The 23,147-nt window shown below is 42.9% G+C and overlaps 1 protein-coding gene across 3 annotated transcripts in view; it reads left to right on the forward strand.

Annotated features, from left to right (window-relative positions):
- AK5 (adenylate kinase 5) overlaps window positions 1–23,147 on the forward strand; it is a 243,016-nt gene that overhangs the window by 197,687 nt on the left and 22,182 nt on the right. For 2 of the 3 annotated variants that reach the window (XM_036825077.1, XM_036825068.1), the window contains exons 11-12: window positions 9,512–9,675; window positions 11,910–12,026. In XM_036825077.1, the coding sequence (XP_036680972.1) occupies window positions 9,512–9,675; window positions 11,910–12,026 (281 nt within the window). The remainder of the gene's footprint in view (window positions 1–9,511; window positions 9,676–11,909; window positions 12,027–23,147) is intronic. The other variant, XM_036825085.1, reaches the window with a different exon arrangement.

Genomic DNA, 23,147 nt, shown 5'->3' on the forward strand with positions numbered 1-23,147 from the left:
CGCAGCAAATGGCCTTCCTTAGATTATCTAGCCTAGAAGTTCAAATCAAGCTAACCATCAGAATCACCTGAGGAAAATTTTTTTAAGATCTCTTTTTATTTTGAAAATATTTCAAATATTCAGCAAAGCTGAAAGAATTTTATAGTGAACACTCGTAAACCCACTGCCTAGATGCTGCCATTAACATTTACAATAACTGTTTTCTCACGTATCTTTCCCTCTATCCACTCCTTTATCCATCCATCAATACATTTTTTTTTCCTTACATATTTCAAAGTCAATTGCCAATATCTGTATACTTTCCCTGGGGAAATTACTAAAACTATAAATTCCAAGGCCTCAACCCCAGAGGTTCAGAGATCTACTGATTCAGCAATTTTTCAACCTCCCCAGGTGATTCTGATGCACAGTCAAGTTTGGGAACGTATCAGTCAGAAGAAGCTAAGTTATGCTGTAGTAAGAAGCATAACTAAAAATCTCTGTGATGTAGAACAACAAAGATGTTTCTTCTTTTTCTTCTTCCTCCTCCACCTCCTCTTCTTCTTCTTTTTCTGGACTAATGCTACATGTATGTCAACAGTTGACTGGGCTTCACTCTGGTAACCATGCTGATGGAGCCCCTACTATCCAAAATATTGCTAGTTTCATGGCAAAGAGAAAAGAGACACAGAAAACCATGCATTGGCTATAAAAACCTCTGCCTAAATATGACACACATCCACCTCTGCCCCCAGTTCATTGGCCAAAGCAAGTCACTTGGGGACTTTTAAGTTCAAAAGGTAGGGATGAGTAATATTTCCTCAGGGAGAAGCACTATTGAAGAGAAGCTGGAATATTTAGGAAATGTAATATAAAAGAGCACAGGAAACCACTAACTTAATCCAGACTTTGATTTACAGACAAGGAAGCTATAGCATCTGAGTAGGCAGAGTGACTCTCCCAAGATCTCTCGGCTAGTTCAAAGCAGGAATGGTCTAGAACCAAGGTTTCCTACCTCCCAATGTTAGGAGGCTACCTCCCGGAAGCTCCCAGATCATTCACCATCCATTCATTCAGTCATTTATTCATTGATTGATCTAATAACTATTGCGTGCTTACTATACACCACGTACCGATAAATAAGGCACAGTCCCTGCTATCAAGAAGTTCCCAGTCCCATGTGAAATTCTTCCACATAACCTTCAGCTGACCCTATCACTGGCATTCTTCATCCTATTCAGCAAATAACCTGAAGCAGCAGTGCGTTTCAGAACGAATAGAGATACTGTCTTTGAGGATAAAGATCTATTTTTCTTAACTGTTTCTGGTCAGAGAGAGCCAATTCCCAGCAGCCCTGCTGAAACTCTGTATGGTGACACAGCTCACCCAAGATACAGGATATTTAAAGTGACTCATGGGCCCACAATGGTTGAGGATCATTCCTAGGTCACATTTCATGATCATTTCTAGGTCATTTCATGATCTGATGGCAGAATAGTTTTTCTCTTAAAGGAATCATTCAGTTACAAAAACCTGAACCCGATCTTGAAGCCCATTTTCATTCAGACAGAAAGAAATATTTCAAGAGGTAGAAATCTGATAGATTTTTAAACAACACTGAGGACTATCTAAAAATAGGATAGTTTGATTTGCAGAAGATTTGATACCTTCACAGGCTGTGACTGTGAAGACTATCTGTCTTTAAAGATGTTAAAATAGTACCACAATATAAAATGATGTATCTAATCTTTGTAAAAGCACAGAATGTTAGAGCTGGGAGGACTTCTAAGCATCACTAACACGAGCTGCCTCATTTTACAGATAATAATCATGATGCTTATTGAGTATTTCACTGTGCCAGCTACTGTTCCAAGCAGTTTATATGCATTATCACATTTTGTCCTCACAACCAATAGGCGTGATGATCATCTCTATTTTGTAATTGAAGAGGTTGAATCTCAGAGAGGATAAGTGACTCCATTAAAGTCATCTCACCAGATAAAGGTCTGGGGTGTGAACCTAGAACTCGATTCCTTTGGTCCAGGGTTCCTTTAATGGGAAAAGGAATATAGTTGTCACTCTTGTGGGGCCATAAGGCTCCTAGACATTGATTCTATTCAACAACTGCCTGTGATACCTTGCAAGGTTCTGTGGGGAGACCAACATAAATAAAGCAGTTTCTACTCTCTGTGAGTTTCTGCCTGGCAAAGGAAGGGAGAGAAAATGGGCAAATTATGTGTCTGGAAATCAAGGGAAAAGAGAATTTTAAGATGTTTATCAGTGGTATTAAATGTTACTAAAGAGTCAAAGACAGTAAAGACTAGAAGAAGGTCATTGAATAAGATGACAATTATGCAATTACTGTTGAACTTTAAAGATCAATTTCAGAGAGTGATGCGGGTAGGAGGTGGCTTGCAAGAGGCTAAGGACTCAATAAAAGAGGAGGAAATGGAAATGGGCAGTTTCAGGCTACTGGAAGAAAGGGAAAGAACGTAAAGACAACTAGAGGATACAGACAATGGTGGAAATATTTTTATTTGGATGGGGAAGAGCTAGGCATGTTGTTTACAGAAGAGATGGTGCCAACAGAGAGGAATGAATTTAATGTGCACTAGAAAGAGAGGATCAAGTGTTTGGAGCAGGCAGGAAGAGAGGATCCATTCACCATCAAAGTATTTACTATTTCAGTCACTATTACAATGTAGACAACTTAGAAACACAGTAGACAACTATATTTGAGGCACTATGTTTGGGCACTGTGGTAAGCAAAGCATACCCATATCCTGTAGAGTCTAATATGGAAGACAGACTTTAAGTAAACTATAGATGATAGATAGGTAGATAGATAGATAGATAGATAGATAGATAGATAGATGATAGATAGATAGGATAGGTGATAGAGACAGTAGATGGATAGATGATAGGTAGATATAGATGATGGATAGATATAGATGATAGATAATTGATAGATATGATAGATGATAAGAGATAGGTGAAAGATATATACAATGGATATATAAATAATAGATGATAGATAGATAGATAGATAGACAGATAGATAGTAATTATATACTGTGAAGAATGCTATGAAGGAAAACGCCGAGGTGCTACAAGAGCCAAAGCAGAGAAGTTAGCCTTAGGCTGACTAGTTGTATAGCATCTTCCAAATGAGAGAAAGGAGAGATGGAAGACAAAGGATGAAGATACACATATTTTGAAATTGTTGAGGAAAGAAGATAATCTTCACCTTCTTAGTGAATAATAGGAAGATGTAAATGCCTGAATAAGAGTATGCTTGAGGGTTTATGGACAATGGGGAAATATGTTAGAATCCATCCTTGGACATCGAATTTGGTATCAGCAAAAGAAGACTGTATCTGCCAAGAAGCATTAAAAGCTATTATGAAGTTAGATAGAAACCCAGTTGGCTCAGTTTTCTGAACTTCTTATGGAATTCTTAGCAACCCAGAGTAGATGCAAATCAAGTAAATGGTGGGTTGGGCAGAGAGCAGGCTGGTGGTTCTCATCACAGTCACAATAGAATTCAAAGGGTGCAAAGGATTCAGAGTTACTAGAAAGGGCCTGGCATCCAGCTGGTCAGGGAGGTAAGTGGAGCCCAAAGGGAATGGACCTACTCGATGAGGTCACAGTGAGAACAGAGAACAAGTTGAGAAGAAATGAGGTCAAGAGAAAAGAGACAGGGAGAAGAAGAAGATGTGAGCAGGGTGGGAGGACAGACCCAAGTAATGATGAACTCTCAGCTTCATCCAGATCAAAGGCGAGCTAAAATTGGGTTAGTGATGAAGGTCATTGGTGCTAAAGAGGTTTAGAGAACACTGAGGCTGGGGTGGGATGGGAATTAAGGACTGAAAAGCTTTGTTGATGACATTAGAACCTGTAGAACGCTGTCCCCTCTGCTTTGCCTTAGAGAAAATAAACTTTATGAGTTTTCCAAACCAGATACATATATTTGTAAATGTAGTCAAATGTGTGTGTGTGTGTGTGTGTGAACACACACACTAATATATATCTTAATTACCTCCTATACTTGTTGTTGGATTATGTTTGATTCCAACCTTGCTATGCTGGATGACACCCTGCAGATGTTAACTCAGGAAGAGCTAATGGGATGAGTAACCGCCTCTCGTTATAAGTAGCATTTATCAAGCACCAATTATTTTTGGCAGAGAGATTGACAAGGGAGATTTGGGACAAAGGGACAGATTTCAGAAACTTTTCAAATGTAGACTCAACTTTTCAAAGTTGCTTAGTGACTGGGCAGGAATGGAAGATGAGGAGGAAGGAGAGCACAGGTAGAATGAGGCAGCGAGTTGGTTCTTATTTCCCCCCATTTTACAGATGAGGAAACTAAGACTCAGAGAAGTTAAAAGACTCACCCAGAACCACTCGACTAGCAAGTGGTAGAGCCAGGGGTTATTACTCGACCCGTCTGTCCTGTGCCCTTCCCAGTACACCATGCTCCCTGTCCCACCGTTCTCTGCAAGGCCTTTTCATGTTCCAAGTCACTTTGCTGAAGATACCAAGCTCAGCCTTTTGCTCCTCTTTTCCACACTTCCCAGGTGTTAGCAAAGGTAATCATACGTGTTTTCCCCTGCCTGAGCGAGGAGTCCCGCCCAGCGCCCCTGCAGTGATGTTGACAGGCCTGGCTTGCAGCCCCCTCACACTGCTGTGATGCTGGGCTCACCTGCCGGCGTCCCCTTAGAGGGTGAGTTCTCTGATGGAAGACAGGGCCTCTGAATCTTTCGATTCCCAGCTCTTAGCACAGTGTCTGACCCACAGTAGCTGCCCAACAGATGTTTGTCAAATGAAGAGCAGTATTAATAGGCTTCAGGCTTAGTTCCAGGTTGCATCCTACAGTTAACAAGATACAGTAAAATATCAACCAAGGACACTAGAGCCTGTTCTACACCATTACTATTCAAAACACTGTTAAGTGTAATGGAAACTTATGTCCATGCATTTGTTTGTATTTGGGATCCAGCTAATTATCAACCTGACATCAGTATTTACTTGGGCTTTCTTTCTGAGTGCAGAATGTGCTCTAACACACCAGCTTTGCCATTTTGTTCTTTTCACTCTGAGGCCAAGCACCCTGCAAAGTCACATAGGAGGCAGGTCTTCTCCTGCAGAGCCCAGCTAATGAATCCAGGAGCTGTCCCCTGAGAGGATTGCCCCAGAAGATAAAAAGCACGCTGGAAAAGGTGGCTCAGGCGGACATGCTCAGGTGATGCAGCTTATTTCACTTCCACCTCAGAGAACACGAGGTACCAAGGAGAATGCGCCAGGGAGAGTCCAGCCACGGACCCTGGGCTCCCAAATCTCCTGCAGGCTCTTCTTCCCCTTCCTTCGGTGCAGCGTTAAGGAAAGGGGTGCACTGAGCTGGAGGTCCACAGTACCTACACTTCTCACAATATAGCACCTTTGGCCTCACATGGAAAAAAATTTTAATCACATTGGTTGAGAATAAAGATTTTTCACTTTTTTTTTTTTTTTGAAGTGTTGACAGACCCTTTTGAAATGGAACCTCCTACCCCCGGCTGGCTTTGTGAATCACACCATGCAGTATTGTGTATAGGTTTGTTCAGGGGTTGAGCCTTGGGTAGTGATACAGGAAAAATCAGTGAGATGACAGTAAATGTGACAGCACATCTCTGTCAGTCATCTCAAAACCAGAGACCACAGCCCACTTGTTCAGATACATGGCACCTCGAAAGAGTTTTTCCCATGTAACAAATTATCCCAGAAGGACATCAAGGCTCCTTTGCTTTTAATTTAAAAGTCATAAGTGAAGGCCTCAAAGAAATGTCAGTGACAGTGTATGAAAATTCATACATCTCCTAGCAGTTTTTGTGCCTCCATGGCAGTGATAATAATCACTTTGTTCTCGGGTTTGGAGCCGTGGGAAGAATCAAACCATTGTGTAGATTACTTAAAATTCCACTGTGCCTGCACCGTTTGCCCAAGAATGTTAAGAATTTGCAGCTGTCGCTCCCACGAAAGGTTTCTAACTGGGGCAGTGGCTGCTGCTTCACACACAGCTGTGGTTAATTTGAGCTGAAGATTTTTAATTGCCTTTGTGTCGAGATTTATTAAATAATATTTTAGAGGAGCAAAAACTGTAATAGTCATATTAGTAGGTTGCTGAAGGAAGAAAATAATTGGAACGCAGCATTTTTGCCCTGTAAGCCAAGTCTGAAAATATCTTTCCCATGTGACTGGCTTCCAGCCATCTCAGCAAAAGGGTTTCTAGGTAAATCCGGCCACAGAAGCCCTCGTGGCCGCTGCAGAAGCCTAGCCCTTTGTTCCCCTTACTCCTTTATCTGGAAGCGCTTCTCCCCTGAGTGGCCTTCCCTTGTTTCCACTCTCCATTTCCATTATCTCAGGAGACAGAAGTCATAGCGCTTGGAGCAAACGTAGCATTAGCTGGCAATCGGCCGCTCCTGCTAAGTGGTCTGCATTATTTTTGCAAGCCTTTGTAATTGCTGTTTTCCTACTACATCTAGGCCATCCATGACAATACTGTGAGGGGTCTGAACCCTCCCCATTTGGCTGAGAGCAGCTGTACAGATGAGCAGAAGTCAGAAAACGTGGACCTTTCCTGGATTTCCTGCCAAGGCAAAGGAGAGGGAGTGAGAGGCCCTTCTACTGATGAGGGACCACAACTAATGCCCCTCAAGAGGGGTCTTGCCAATTGTTCTGAGAAAGGAGTTTTGAATATGAAGAGAGGCCAGCCAGGAAAATTGCAGAACAAGTCGTAAATCCTCATGGCTATGCTGAAAACCTCAATTGTGTTTTACATTTCAGTTCAATATTTCCTTTTAACAGGGAATCCTCCAGGCGTTAAGAAACACCTACAGTGTACAGGTGCTGTGCTATAGGCACTGCGGGGCAGAAAGTCGAGTGGGAGACCTAGACCAAGCATAAGACAGGCCAAGGGCACCCAAGCCCTGGTTACATCACTCACCCCAAGGGAGGTGAGGGGGACAAGCTGATGCCAGAAGGGGGCAGCACTGGGTCCAGGCCTAAGGGATAAAGAGGATCTTGATAGTTAGAGGGGGAAGCAAAAGCCTTCCAGGCTGAGGACCCAAGAATAGCAAAAGCACGTTGGAAAAGCATATCTTGATGTCTATGGTTCCATTTATATAATTTTCTCAGAATGACATAGTTATAGACAGATTTAGTGGTTGCCAGAGATTAAGGATGGAGGGGCTGTGTATAGGAGAGAAGTGGGTGTAGCTATAAAAGGAAAACATGAGGGATTCTTGTGGTGATGGAAATGTTCTATATCTTCATTGCATCAATGCTGATATTCCGGTTGTGATATTGTGCTATAGTTTTGCAAGATGTCACCACAAGGGAAAATTGGTAAAGGATACATGGGATCTCTCTATATTATTCTTATGAATGTGAATCTGCAATTATCTCAAAGTAAAGTTTTTTTAAAAAGTATGTCTTGAGGAAGGGACAGTCTACAGTTGGACATGACAATGTTAGGTGAGGATAAGAAATGAAGAAAAAGGTTGGAGGGGCTTCCCTGGTGGCGCAGTGGTTGAGAGTCTGCCTGCCAATGCAGGGCACACGGGTTCGAGCCCTGGTCTGGGAAGATCCCACATGCCGCGGAGCAACTGGGCCCGTGAGCCACAACTACTGAACCTGCGCGTCTGGAGCCTGTGTTCCGCAACAAGAGAGGCCACGATAGTGAGAGGCCCGCGCACCGCCATGAAGGGTGGCCCCCACTTGCCGCAACTAGAGAAAGCCCTCACACAGAAACGAAGACCCAACACAGCCATAAATAAATAAATAAATAAAAATTAAAAAAAAAAGAAGGTTGGAGAGGTTGGATGGGACTAGATTCTAGAAGCTAGAAATGCCACTCTAAGGAGTTGGGATTTCATTCTGTGAGGAATGGCAAGCCACTGAATGCTCTGAGCTGGGCGGTGACATGCTTTTCAGGCAACTCACCCTGCTAGCAGGTCTGCTGGACCTCAAAACCTCACCCATTGCCCAACGCAGAGGCGGGACGGCTGCTGTACACCGAGAGCGTGAGGACCTGAACCGTGGAGGTGAATCTGGACACAGCAGCCAAGAGAGGTGGGAACACCTCTGAGAGCCAGAGTCCAGGCTTCGAATCCTAGACTGCTACTTACTTGCTCTTGCCACCTAAGGCAGCTAACTTCTCAGTGCCTCCGCTTCCCCATCTGTAAAATGGGAATAATACCAGTGTCTGCCTCTCTTAAGATAATTTAAATGCTTAGAGCAGTGACCAGTACAGTAAGCGCTTGGCAAAGGTTAGCTATTATTATTTTCAAGATGTAAAAGCTTACAACTTAGCAACTAGTTGAACTTAGGGAGGGGCAAGGAAAGAGTCAAGATGTAATGTTCATCAAAGGACTATGGGAGATCATCAGTAATAATAGCTAGAAAACAACAGAAAAATTCATATTGAGGGACATTCCATAAAATAACTATTTATAATCTTCAAAAGTGTCAGGGAAACACAGAGGAACTGTTCCTTTGGGAAGAAGACCAGAAGGACATGACAACCAAAGGCAGCACATGATTCTGAACTTGATCCATCGGCTTCAGAGGACATTATTGAGATGATTGGGACAATTCCACTGAAATGTGAACAGGGTCTGAAGATGTAGTTATTTAGGAGGATGTGTTTGGTTCCTTGTCTGTAGGAAATGACATTAAAGTGTTCTGTAGCCATGAGGCATCAGGTTGGCCGCTGATTCTTAAATGTTTCAGAAAATTCTTTGTACTCATAACTCTTCTGTAGGCTTGTGTTTGAAAATGAAAACAATATTTTTATTGAAATATAGTTTATTTACAATGTGCTAGCTTCAGGTGCACAGCACAGTGATTCAGTTATATATTTATCTTCTCTTTTTCAGATTCTTTTCTCTTATAGGTTATTATAAAATATTGAGTATAGTTCCTCGTGCTATACAGTAGGTCCTTGTTGGTTATCTATTTTATATATAGTAGTGTGTATATGTTAATCCCAAACTCCTAATTTATCCCCCTCCTCTTGCCTCTTTGGTAACCATAAATTTGAAAACAATTTATTTTAAAAGTAATGGCTAGCATTTGTTGAACATTCACAGTGTATCAGGCACTGTGGTCCGTGCTTTGCACATGAGTGGATTCAGTGCCCCAGGAAACTTCTCTGACATGCGTGTCTACCAAACTGGGATTGTGGACCCCTGCTCTGCCCCCTGTTCTGCCCCCTGTAACAGCTGGAACTCCTCCCCACTAGACCACCTATAGTGACTGCTGTTTTTTGTCTACAACACCATCTGCCGTCCATGGACAGTAAGCTTGTTGAGGGCAAGGTCTGTGTCCCATTCTCCACTGTATCCACAGCTCTGGACACGCTCCCGGTAAATCATCACTGCTCAGTCCATGCTGGTGGATGAAGCACTGAGGCCTGCTCACCATGGTGATTATAGCCCAAAATGAGGCACCAGATTTGGGATGGATGTCTAATACATGACTTCTTTTCTAGGTGGCCCAGGCTCTGGCAAAGGCACACAGTGTGAAAAGCTGGTGGAAAAATACGGATTTACACATCTCTCGACTGGCAAGCTCCTGCGGAATGAGCTGTCATCAGAATCTGAAAGAAGCAAATTGATCAGAAACATCATGGAACGTGGAGAGCTGGTGCCCTCAGTAAGCAACAGCTGCCTTCTCTGGCTGGGGAGAGATTTGGGAGTGTTGCAATTAATCTAAGCTTCTGGAACAAAGAAACCCAAAAAGGACAATAGCTGTATTTCATTTCTTTCTTATGTAACAGTCCAGAGGCAGGCGGGAGGTCTGCAGCAGAGACCCATCTGCCAGACCAAGTTGTCCAGGCCCAGGTTCCTTCTGTCTTGTTGCTCTTCCAGCCCCTTGAATGTTACCTTGTTTCATATTTTCTTCTAAAATTGGTCCCCGCTTTAGAGTTAAAATCTTCAAAGCAGAAGTGAGCTTGGTGCAGCAGAACCTAGAATTAGAACCCACTGGAAAATAAAAAACAACATTTTGGTCTAGTTCTGAGAGGAATAATGACATTAACTTGAAATTTGGTATCTTCCTTGTGTGGCTGAAGTAAAGAATATCCCTTTTATTTACCTTTTTTGGTTTGTTTTCAAGTCACTGCCCATCTCTGAGAAGCTGGATGCCACGGGTATCAAAAAACATTCATCCCTTCCAGCCTAGGTCCCACACTAGGCTCTGTAGTCAGGGCTCGTACAATGCAGCCCTATTAGCTAACAGAGCTTTAGGCTTCCTCTTCAACCAGCTACAGTCTGTTTCCCACCTGGAAGCCAGAATGGTCCTCATGAAAGGAAACAGACCATTGCAGTTGACTCTCAGTGGGCCTCCTTCTGCCCACTCTTTTCCCCCTACAGTTTACTCTTTTCACAGCAGCCAGAGTGATTTCTTGAAAACGTTTATCCCCTTCCCCAGAAACTTCCAACAGCTCCTCACCACACTTAGAATGAAATCCAGAGTCTTTCCTGTGGCTCTGGACTCCAGCTTGCTCTCTGACACTGTTTCCCACCACTCTCACGTTCACTCTCACCCAACCAGTCACTTCCTCATTGTTCCTCCCACAGGCCAGGCTGTTCCTGCCTCAGGGCCTTTGCACTTGCTGTTTCCTTAGCCAGAGCCCTCTTCCTTCATATATGCATACAGTTTGCTCCTTTACTTCATCCAGATCTCTACTTAAATATCACAATTTATCAAAGAGACCCTTGCTGAGCACCCCATCTAAAATAGCACCTGTAACATTCTGCTTCTTCTGTCCTGCTTTAATTTTGTTCCTAGTAGTTCTCTCTAGCTGATTATTTCTATATATTTACTTGTTCGTCTATTATCTGTCTTTTTCACTAGAATGTAAGCTTCATGCAGATTTAATTCATTATTATCTAGGGATAGTTTCTGACCACCCTTACAATGGCTGCATTCCCCAAGTCCCTGCCAAAAGTCAGAGGATGCCTGGGACCCGGAGAACACAAGGAATTCCCCCCAGTTTGGGCAGCTGGTGGCATTTTCCTACATCTGTTCCCAAGCTTCCATGTATCCCTCCTTCCTTATTTTCCATAAGCGGAAGTTAAATCAAATTTTTTAACAAAGTGATATTGCTAGAAAATGCTGCTTCATATCTACTGAAAGTCTCCTCAAGTCAGTGCGTGTCAAAATTTATAAAATATTTACTGGAACAAATCAACAGTGAAGCACATTTTATACCGTGTTTTGTCTAGTTTTAAACTGGCATTAGGCCTAATTCAAGGAGTGCTACTGTATGAAATACAGCACTATATTTCACCTAATCTAAGATGTCATTAGACACCCCAGTAAAATATAGCCAATAAAAATATACCGGTAAGAAAAAAACACTAACAATTAAACTATGACCCAGCACTGACTGTAAGATACCTACCAATTCCATAGACATTAAAATGGGGGGGGTGGTGAGATTTGGAGTTGATGAAATACAGTATATTGCTGCCTGCTGTTAATCTTTTTTTAACTAATTTGTATTGGAGAATTAGTTGCTTTACACTGTTGTGTTAGTTTCTGCTGTACAGCAAAGTGAATCAGTTATACGTATACATATATCCCCTCTTTTTTAGATTTCCTTCCCACTTAGGTCACCACAGAGCGTTGAGTATAGTTCCCTGTGCTATACAGTGGGTTCTCATTAGTTATCTATTTTATACATAGTAGTGTATATATGTCAAGCCCAGTCTCCCAATTCATCCCACTCCCGCCCCTTCCCTCCTTGGTATCCATAAGTTTGTTCTCAACATCTTGCGGTTATCTCTCTCCCTCCCGTGATGGGATGGCTCGGGAGAACTGCGCTGACTCCAGTGCTATTCTGTGGAAGAGCTCGGGTCCTGACTGCTCTCCCTCCGCTCCAGGGCCTCATTCTGGAGCTCCTGAAGGAGGCCATGGTGGCCAACCTCAGAAACACCAAGGGTTTCCTGATTGATGGCTATCCTCAGGAAGTGAAGCAAGGGGAAGAGTTCGGACGTAGGGTGAGTGTTGTTATGGGGATCATACCAGAAAAAAAGTAGGGGACATCATCGAGGCTGGGGGATAAATTGAAAGTCTATGCCTTTCTCAATTACATGAAATAAAACTTTCTATTACAAATGGCAGAAACTCAGCATGCAGGCCAAAAAAAGGGTGGAGGGTGGGAACGCTGGTGGTGGGTTTATGGGTTCAAGTAACTAAAACTTCCAAGAGCAGTTCACACTTGGTTGGATCCATGTATTCAAATTTGTTCATCAGTGATCTGACGTTCTCCATCTCTTGGATATTCTTTCTTTGTGTTGGCCTCATTTTCTTCCTGTTACAGGCTTATATTCTACCATCTAAGTGATCTCACAGAAAAGTGTTTCTATTCTCCAGCAAAAAACCTAGGATTTTGTTTCATTATCCTGGATTATCAGGTCCTGGGCTCATCACGGAACCAATCACTGTGGATATCCAGGAATATCCTGGTCCAGCCTGGAGGACCAGGGCAAGGATGGGAAGAAAGGAGGGAGAATGGGCACCACACCTGAACCAGGCAGACCAAAGTTTTCCTGATTGATGGCTCTCCCCGGGAAGTGAAGCAAGGGGAAGAGTTGGGCAAGAATGGGCACCACACCACAACCATGAAAAGAAAGGGAAGGGAATTACCCAAAGAAAAATAGGATGCCCTTAGAAGAAGGCAAGGAGAAACGTCGCTGGACAGGCAGAGTCAGATATATGTACCCCTCTGACCATCCCAGCATCAGATATATGTCCCACCCTCTTCACTAGGAGGCCACTCACAGGGGAACAGCAGGAAGTAAAAAATATTGTTCCTATCATTTATTGAGCCTACTCTGGGCTAAGTCCTGGGCTACACACTTTACATACATTATCTCTAATTTTACAAAGTCCAAGCAAGAGGGAAGCAATTGTCCCCATTTATTAAACAAAGATTCCAGAGCCTACAAGAATTAATATTTATATAGAGATCTCTTTAGACTAGTTTTAAAAACACTTTTATATATGTTATTTCATTTGATATATTTTTAATAACCTTTTAGATAGAGAGAGGAGGTAAAGGTGATGAGTTAAGCCCAGAGAGGTTACATGACTTGCCCACAGCCCCACAGCTAGTAAGTGCCAACTCACTGGTAAGTGACAACTACCGGTAGGACTAAGATTTGGGGGGCCCATCTCCATCCATCTCTAACACTGCAACGTTGATTAGGGGTAATGGTACTTGTGTGTCCCCTGGGAGTTAGTTTGACCTCCTTCTGAGTCTCTGTTTTAATTAGTTTCCTTAGATGGTGTCTAAATACTTAAAGGACAATTGCTCACCTTCCCTTGCATTTCCTATTTGCAACCAGAGTCAGAGAAGAAATTCCCTGGCCCAGTTGCCAAGGGTGGGCTCTAACCCCCAGGACTGACTTTCTGAATCTCAACTCAGGAGCCTTTATCAACAAGATGGGGGTGAGCAGGGAGAAGTGGATTTGTGTGGCAGCACCTGGGACTGTGGCAGTTCCAGGTGATTCCTGATGGGCACTCATGTACCAGAAATCTAAACAGCCTTCTCCCACCAAACAAACCACTTTAAGAGCTCAGATTTCTATATAATCAACCACTTTTTTACAAAATGGAATTGGGAGGATTGTTCTAGTTTTTTTTAAAATCATGGTAATATTTTACCATGTTCTGTATATTTACAGAACATAAAATTTACCATCTTAACCAATTTTAAGTGTACGCTTCAATCATGTTAAGTGTATTCGTATTGTTGTGCAACCAATCTCCAGAACTCTTTTCAACTTGCAAAACTGAAACTCTACACTTATTAAACTCCCCATTTCCCTGTCCCCCGCCCCCTGACAACCACTGTTCCACTTTCTGTCTTTATGAAGTGACTACTCTAGGTACCTCACATAAGTGGAATCAGATTTGTCCTTTTGTCACTGGCTTATTTCATTTAGCATAATGTCCTCAAGGTTCATTCATGTTGTAGCATGTGTTAAAATTTCCTTCCTTGTTAAGGATGAATAATATTTTGCTTATCCATTCATTCATTGATGGCTACTTGGGTTACTTCGACTTTTTGCCTATTGTAAATAATGCTGCTATGAATGTGCGTGCACAGATTGCTCTTCAAGACCCTGCTTTCACGTCTTTTGGGTATATACACAGAAGTGAAATTGCTCGATCATATGGTAATTCTATTTTTAATTTTTTGAGGAATCAATACATATGCATACATACTGCCAGCCATAGTGGCTGCACCATTTTACATTCCCACTAGCAGTGCATAACGGTTTCAGTTTCTCTACATCCTCGCCAACACATATTGTCTGTTTTTTTGATAGTAACCATCCTAATGGATGTGAAGTGGTATCTCACTGTGATTTGGGTTTGCATTTCCCTAATGATTAATGATGTTGAGCATCTTTTCATGTGCTTGTTGGCCATTTGTATGTCTCCTTTGGAGAAATGTCTGTTCAAGTCTTTTGCCCATTTTTTAACCAGGTTGTTTGGTTTTTGTTGTTGAATTGTAGGAGTCTGGGTTATGTTCTGGATTTTAACCCCCTATCAGATATATGATTTGCTAATATTTTCTCCCATTACATAGGTTGCCTTTTTACTCTGTTGATTGTGTCCTTTGATGCACAGAAGTTTTTAATTTTGATATAATCCAATTTATCTATTTTTGCTTTTGTCTCCTGTGCTTTTGGTATCATGTCCAAGAAATTATTGTCAAATCCAGTGTCATGAAGATTTTCCCCTGTTTTCTCTTAAGAATTTTGCAGTTTTCACTCTTACATTTAGGTCTTTAATCCATCTTGACCTAATTTTTGTATGCGGTGTAATGTAAGGGTCCAACTCTATTCTTTGCATTGAGATCACCAGTTGTCCCAAAACCACTGATTGAAAAGACTGTTTTTTCCCCATTGAGTGGTCTTGGACCCTTGTCAAAAATCATTTGACTGTGTATCCGAGAGTTCAGTTTTGGGTTCTATATTATATTCCATTGGTCTAAGTTACTGACTTTATGCCAGTACCACACTGTCTTGATTACTGTAGCTTTGTAATAGTTTTCAAATCAGGAAGTAAGAGCCCTCCAACTTTGTTCTTTTTCAAGGTTGCTTTGGCTATTCAGGGTCCCTTGAGATTCCACATGAATTTTAGGGTGCATATTTCTATTTCTGCAACAACAACAAAAAAATGTCATTGGAACTTTGATAGGGATTGCATTAAATCTGTAGATCACTTTTGTAGCATTGACATCTTAACAATATTAAGTATTCCGTGGATTGTCTTACATTTTTGTTTATTCTGATCTTCTAGCCAGTGTCCAGGCTGTAAATAAGGCTCCTGGGGATACTCTTGAACTGAGGAACAAGGGCATCTTTCCTGCACCATCTCTGAATTAGGGCCTCTGCAAGGCCAAGGGTGAGGGGAGATCCAGAGAAGAGGAAGGGGTGGTCAGGGGCCCTTGAGGGGCTCCCTGCTTATTGGAGATTGGCAGTTGTGTAAACACGCCATTAAAACAGAAGAGGGCAAAACCTTAAAAAAAAGAAAAACACACACACACACAAGGGAGATGAGCGCTAACTGCTGCCAGTCAGCAATGTTGATTGAGGTTCAGGCTTCAAGGTGGCAGCACCACACCAGATTATCTCACACTTGACCTTGCCCGTGAACTTAAGGTCCGAGAGTCCTGGCAGGGTCTCTGGTACAGTCAGGAAAGGTCACGAACTTGCTTGGAAGTGCTGGGGAAAATATCCTTTTCAATGTCTTTTTTAAATTGCTCTCAGTGGTAGTACAACCTTCTTTGAAACCCCCAAATGGCCAAGTGTGATAAATAAGGTGTAGGGTAAAGATAAGCATCTTTTTTGTCAACTGCTGTGTGCAAACAACAAAATTATGATCTTTGTTCTCCTTTGGGAACTTTTTAAACTGGGTCTGAAGGCAAATATCTGAACTTAGGCCTATGGGGTCCGAACTGTTTGGAGCAGTGACAGCACTGTGGCACTCATGTAGCGCCTCCCAAGGTGACATCTTTAAAGCGCATCACTTATGCTGTCTGGAGTCAAAAAAGCTGGATGTTCACCTGCGTCATAGATTAGTGTGACCCTGGGCATGTCACTCAACTTCAGATTCCTCCTCTGTAAAATAGAGAGAATAATGTAGCTGCCAAATCCTATTTAGAGGGTTTTGTGAGCATCAAATGATGTAACACATATAAATGTGTTTCCTAAGCTATAAAAGGTTATAAAATATTATCTACTTTAGGGTCACCCATTTTTCAATCACATTTCATTCAAGCCCATAAATTCTTGCTCCGTCATGCCTTTCTCCTTTGCTTATAACCCAGGATGGGTGAGTTCAGGACTTTAGATGGCCAACCAGTCTATCCCTGGCCTTTGGGTAAATATGAATTCAAATCATCCATACGATCTTCCTAAAGTAAAGCAAAACTTCCTTCCCCACTGTGGGTCCCATTCAGAGAGGTTTTAGAAAGTGTCAGATAAGAGGCTTAACTAGAACTTAGGAGTGATAAAGAGTCATCAACGTGATGACTGGATAGTTTCAACCAATGCTAAAATTCATGACGCACTTCCAAAAATATACAAGTGCCCCCTTTCATTTATGAACCGGCGACCTTCACGTGAGATGTCTACGAAGACAGACCTTTGCATTCTGCTGGAAGGAGTTTGCAAAAATCAAGCGTGATCTTGATTTGTCCCTGGGTACAGCAATTTAGAGATTCTAATATCAGTTTGGCTTGTGTGCAAGAGAACACATCCAGCCCTCCAAGACAAGCACTGCTTTAAACCTGACCAGAACAACAAAGATGCTACAAACACGGAATGAGCCGCTGTTGATTCATTTATGCCTTGAAGGGACTCAATCATTTGTACAGCCCCCTCCAAATTACAGGCAAGCAATTCATTTGAAATGTGGCAAAGACAAATACAGATGTACGATTTTCCCCAGAGATTCAGAGTAATAAGCCTGGCTGAGAGCACAGTGAGTGTTTTTTGTGTACCTGTCAGGCCTGCGACTCTGTTTGAAGCCCATTCAGGCCTACGGATGGTTTTCCAGCCCATAGACGCGTCACCAGCCCTTCTGTATCACAGAGACTGATGTGTCTGATGCTTGGGACCATCTGTGGCTGAAAAGAATCCAGTTCAGTTAGTTAGGCTGATGTGTTTGCATACTGTAGCTGCTTGCTCTGAGGGGCAGGTCCTTTGAGGATCTGCTTGGCTACCATACACAACACCACTAAAGACCAAGTGCAAACTCATGTCCACAGCTTAGGGTTAAGTCTGTATGTGCTTTCTCTATTACCACCCTATCTTCTGTTCCCAAGCCTAGTCTCCCCACCATCGAATTAATGATCTGTGCCTTCGGTATCCAACATAGTGTGTTAAGGAAGGGAAGGTTGTCCCTGTGTGTGTGTGTGTGTGTGTGTGTGTGTGTGTGTGTGAGAGAGAGAGAGAGAGAGAGAGAGAGAAGGAATATGAAGGAGGAGTTGGAGTTTCTAACCACCAGCTCCCACCCCATTTGCGAACCCCTGGTTTTAGTCACTTCGTGGCACAGGCCTGTATTTAGAGCCTGGCTTTATAAGTCCAAGACAAGTCATTTAACTATACATAGTTCAATTTCCTCTTCTATAAAATATAGGTGGAAAATAGCTACCTCCAGCCATTAAAAAAAAAAAGAAAGAAAGAAAAGAAATCTTGTCATTTGCAACAACATAGATGGATTTAGAGGGTATTTTGCTAAGTGAGATGAGTCAGACAGAGAAAGACAAATACCTCATGATCTATTTATATGTGGAATCTAAAAAACCAAACAAACAAACCAAAACAAAAACAGCTTCATAGATACAGAGAACAAACAGGTGGTTGCCAGAAGGGAGGGGGTGGGGAGTGGGCAAAAAAGTGAAGAGGATTAAGATGTACAAACCTCCAATTATATAATAAATAAGTCACAGGGATATAATATACAGCATAGGGACTATGGTCAGTAATATCGTAATAACTTTGTATGAGGACAGATGGTAACTAGACTCATCATGGTGATAATTTCATAATGTATGCGAGTGTTAAAGCATTATGTAGTACACCTGAAACGAACATAATGTTGTATGTCAACTATATTTCAGTTAAAAAAAGAAAAAATTGCTACCTCAGTGCTTGTTGGGAGGATTGGCTGAAATCCTTGAAATGTGCCTTATATATGTATAAGCCTGCATATGATGTTCAATAAATTGTTATGGTTTTTTTTTTCAAAACTATGTATATTTTTTCTGATTATAGAAGTAGGAATTATATAGATATGAGACAATACAGGAAAATGTAAAACAAAGACTAACTAACCACCCAGAGATAACAGTCTGATGTCTGTTCTTCCGGTCTTGGTTCTACCTATTTTCATGCAGTTAAAATCATACAGGATACATAACTATCTGAATAATAGCTGTTATTTTTTGAGCACTTAAAATGTGCCCAGAACTGAACTAGATGCTTTACCCATGTCATTGTATTAATCTTTACAATCCTATTCAGGATTGTATTAATTGTATTAATCTTTACAATCCTATTCAGTAGGTATTATTATCCCCACTTTATAGATTATTCTCATCTCAAGGAGGGTGTGTGCTTAACCTGACTCCCTGGTGTGAAATCGAAACACTTTCCTGTGTTGACCCAACATTTCAGCAGCCAAGCTAAACACATGTTAACAGAAGTGAAATGCACGGGTTTGCTCTTGCCTTTTCCTCCCAGAAGCCTCTTAGCTGAAATTCTGCCCTTAGCCTGACTATGCAGATGAGTTTCCTGGATGTGTGGATAATGATGGTGTATCCCTCTGCCTGACAGCTCTGAACTGTCTCATAACACTGTTCATCTACAGAATCAGTGATTCTGTTTATAAGTGTATTCTAATCTTCGGAATGAACTCCTAGGGAAAAAAAAAAAAAAAGGTTATGAGTCTGGCCAAGGAACGTTCTAGTTGGTGTGTCCTAGTGGTTTGGAATTGTGGCAAGCCTTGGGACCACCTCGGGATTTTCCACTTGAGATTTTCCACTCTCTTTTTCTTTTTTTTTTTTTTTTTAAGAAGAGAAAGGAAATTTTAAATTTATTTATTTATTTATTTATTTTTGGCTGTGTTGGGTCTTCGTTTCTGTGCGAGGGCTTTCTCCAGTTGCAGCAAGCGGGGGCCACTCTTCATCGCGGTGCGCGGGCCTCTCACTGTCGCGGCCTCTCTTGTTGCCGAGCACAGGCTCCAGATGCACAGGCTCAGTTGTGGCACACTGGCCTAGTTGCTCCGCAGCATGTGGGATCTTCCCGGACCAGGGCTCGAACCCATGTCCCGTGCATTGGCAGGCGGATTCTCAACCACTGCACCACCAGGGAAGCCCCTCCACTCTCTTCTTCCAACTTCCGGTTCATTGCAGAACTTTTGAGCTATGTAATGGCAGCACCAGGGCAGACGTTATGGTGGCGATGGGGTGGTATTATTATTATTAGGGTTGCGTGTTCAGCAATGCTGGAATGACCCCATCACCCCTCCTCTACTGAGGTTCCCCAAGGGGATAAAGCTCAGGAGTGAGAGCAAATGGGAAATAGGCCTGTGGCTCTGTTGTTAGCCGGGCCTTACCTCCCAGTGCAGTGAGGCTGGTAGATGCACTGAAGTGCACAACTTAGGCTAAAAGCACAGGTGGGGCCTCTGACTCTTTCTAAATTCAAATCTGACCAACAGGGGCTTTTACAAAGTGCAAAGGGATGAAAATGAATATTGCCAGGCCCACATTAAATAACATTAGCTCACATTTATGCAGTGCTGGAAATGGGCCGTGTATTAACTCATTTAATCCTCGGCAGCCGTCCTATGAGGCAGAAACTCTTGTCATCCTCATTTAAAGTGAGGAAACTGAGGCACCCAGAGAGAACAAGAAAGCTGGTACTCTGAACCGTAGAGAGCTCCTGAATGGCAGGACCCTGCCTACTGGTAATATGGCCTAACCCGTGTCCTGACTTAATCAGAAGAAAACTAAAGTGGGGGTCAGAGGAGAGCAGGGTAAACGCCTCCTCCTGCTCTACCTGCTGGAATTCTCCAGGCAAAGCCATCATCACAAGTCAGCTGACATCCTCATCCTGGTGGGCTGCTCTCAGCTGGAGTGAGCGCTGATCCCAGCTAGATCCCCAGAGGCAGCAAAAGCAAGTTTCTGCAAAATAAAATTAAATCACCTCTGACACCGTCCACTTCTTTTCCTACTACCCCACCCTCCTCTCCTGGCTCCACTTGGCCCACCAGGCATCTGGCTTGAGTCCCATTCTGAAGGCTCTGGCACCCTCCACTAGGGTGAAGTCACCAGGCTTTGGAGTTACACGCAGCTGGCTCAGGACTGTCACTAACTAGTGCTCAGTGATTTGGGGCAAGTTAACCTCTGTGGGCCTCCATTTCCTCCCCACAGGGGTTAGAGCGATGGCACAGTGCGCCAGCTGCTGAAATGTTCTTACATATCTCAATGCCCTCCCAAGGGTACTTGTGCTCTAATAAGGGTCCCCTGAATACCCAAAGGCCATGAAGAGCCCAGTACTGCTGTGGCAGAATTCCAGGGAGCCAGCAGGGGAGTGCTGGGGACATGGAGTTGTCCCCAAGTCTCTGTGACTCATCCAGACAAGGACAGAGTTCTCTGTTCTCCCCTCCATGGGATGTTAGAGCAGGGGTCCCCAGCCCCCAGGACGCAGACTGGTACGGGTCCTCGGCCTGTAAGGAACCAGGCCGCGCAGCAGGAGGTGAGCGAGCGAAGCTTCCTCTGCCGCTCCCCATCGCCCCCCATGGCTCCCCATCGCTTGTATTACCTCCTGAACCATCCACCCCCACCCCATGGGTCCGTGGAAAAATTGTCTTCCACGAAAGCATCCCTGGTGCCAAAAAGGTTGGGGACCGCTGTGTTAGAGGCTAACCACGGTCCAGGGAAAAAAGGCAGAGCTACTCCAAGGGACTTTCTAAAGAAATATATCGGGGCTTCCCTGGTGGCGCAGTGGTTGAGAATCTGCCTGCCAATGCAGGGGACACGGGTTCGAGCCCTGGTCTGGGAAGATCCCACATGCCGCGGAGCAGCTGGGCCCGTGAGCCACAATTACTGAGCCTGCGCGTCTGGAGCCTGTGCTCCACGGCAAGAGAGGCCGCGATAGTGAGAGGCCCGCGCATCGCGATGAAGAGTGGCCCTCGCTTGCCACAACTAGAGAAAGCCCTCACACAGAAACGAAGACCCAACACAGCCATAAATAAATAAATAAATAAAAATTAAAAAAAAAAAAAAGAAACATATCAAAGCATTTTGAAAAATGATTGAATGGTATTTCACTCAAACTTTTCAAAAACTTTTAGGTGTTAAAAGCATCAGTGGAAGAAATGAGCTCTGAAGCCATGAAAGGACATGGCAGAAACTTAAATGCATATGGTTAAGTGAAAGAAGCCAGCCTGAAAAGGCTACACACTGGATGAGTTCAACAATGTGATATTCTGGGAAAGGCAATTCTATAGAAACAGTTAAAAAATGATCAGTAGTTGCCAGGGTTAGGGAGGAGAGAGAGGGAGGAATGAATAGGAAGAGCACAGGAGATTTTCAGAGTGGTGAAAGTATTACGTATTATGCTATAATGGTGGATCATGACATGATGCAATTGTCAAAACCCATAGAATGTACAACACAAAGGATGAACTTTAATGTCAACTATGGACTTCAGTTAATGCTTCAGTATTGTTTCATTAATTGTAACAAATGTACCACACTAAAGACATAATAGGGGAAACCAGGGGAGGGCAATTACATGGTAACTTTCTGTACTATCTGCTCAATTTTCCTGTAAACCTAAAACTTCTAAAACTTAAAATTTATTAATTAAAAAAAAAAGAATCAGTGGTACAGGCCACTTCCAAATGGAATGGCTGCTCGACAGCTTTTTATGTAGGAAGGGAGTGCTGACTCCAGGAGAAATAGGTTTAGTCAAACCCCAATCTTGGCAGGAGAGCAGCTTCTCAAGGTATTATTTTGTGAAGCATCACCTGGGAATCTTCTTCAAATGCAGAGTCAGCAGGTCGAGGATGGTGCCTGAGCATCTGCATTTCTAACAAGCTCCCAGATGAAGCCTGTGCTGCCGGTTCACAGCCCACACTTTGAGAATCAAGGTGGAAGCTCCCTCTCTGTCCTGCACTTATTTCGGTTCATTCACTGCCAGCTCCTGCTCAGACACACATTATCTCTGTTTGTACCTGAATGAGTCCCTGAATTGTCGTCCGTGTCCTCACAAGTGGCCTGAAAACCGCCACAGTAAGAAAAATCGCCCAGTCTCCAAACACAACCCCGGCCGGAAACTGCTCCAGGAGCCGAACTCTGTAACTGAGCCCTAGGCTGCCTCCCAAGCTCGCCCTCTGCTGGTGGACAAGGGTCATTGTCTTCTAAACTTTCACCCAGCTTTCTTACTGCTCAAATGCTCTTTTTTTTTTTCTTCCAATTAATAAAGACAGAAGAGTTAGATGACATGTTCCAGAGGTTTATTTTGGAGAATTTTTCCACTCTGTTTCTTAAAGTACATCCTTCAGAGGCGGTAGATAAATCATTGAACAGCACTTACTGACAACTTACGACTCTGCGTGTTGTCTTAAAGTCCTCGCCTACCCTGACTTTGTTCCCATCCCTCCCAGGTGCTTTCCACAGTGGGGCGGTAAACTTTCGTTTACATGGCAAGATCAGAAGAGAGCAACAATTTCTTCTGATCCAGGGTTGAGATTGGTAGTGGAGGCAAGGTTGGTATCCTCCAGAGAGAGACATCAGAAGCAAAAGAACACTTTAAGGGAAGGATGGGAAGATGGGGAGAGACACACTACTGATCATACAGTATCACTCATTCATGAAAACATTTCTTTGTTACCTACTATATACAAGACTTGGAATCAGGAGCTGAGCATTCCTAACGCCTACACACAAAGAAAGAGATCATAGCTCAATATGGGAAATAAGCATAGTGGCTGATACTTACCAAGTGTTTCCATATGCCAAGCAATCTACTTACATTACCTTATTTAATTGTATTTAATCTTCACAGCAATTCTGTGATCATGCTCATTGA

Source organism: Balaenoptera musculus, chromosome 1 (genome assembly GCF_009873245.2).
Source record: "Balaenoptera musculus isolate JJ_BM4_2016_0621 chromosome 1, mBalMus1.pri.v3, whole genome shotgun sequence".
NCBI classification, from domain to species: Eukaryota; Metazoa; Chordata; class Mammalia; order Artiodactyla; family Balaenopteridae; genus Balaenoptera; species Balaenoptera musculus.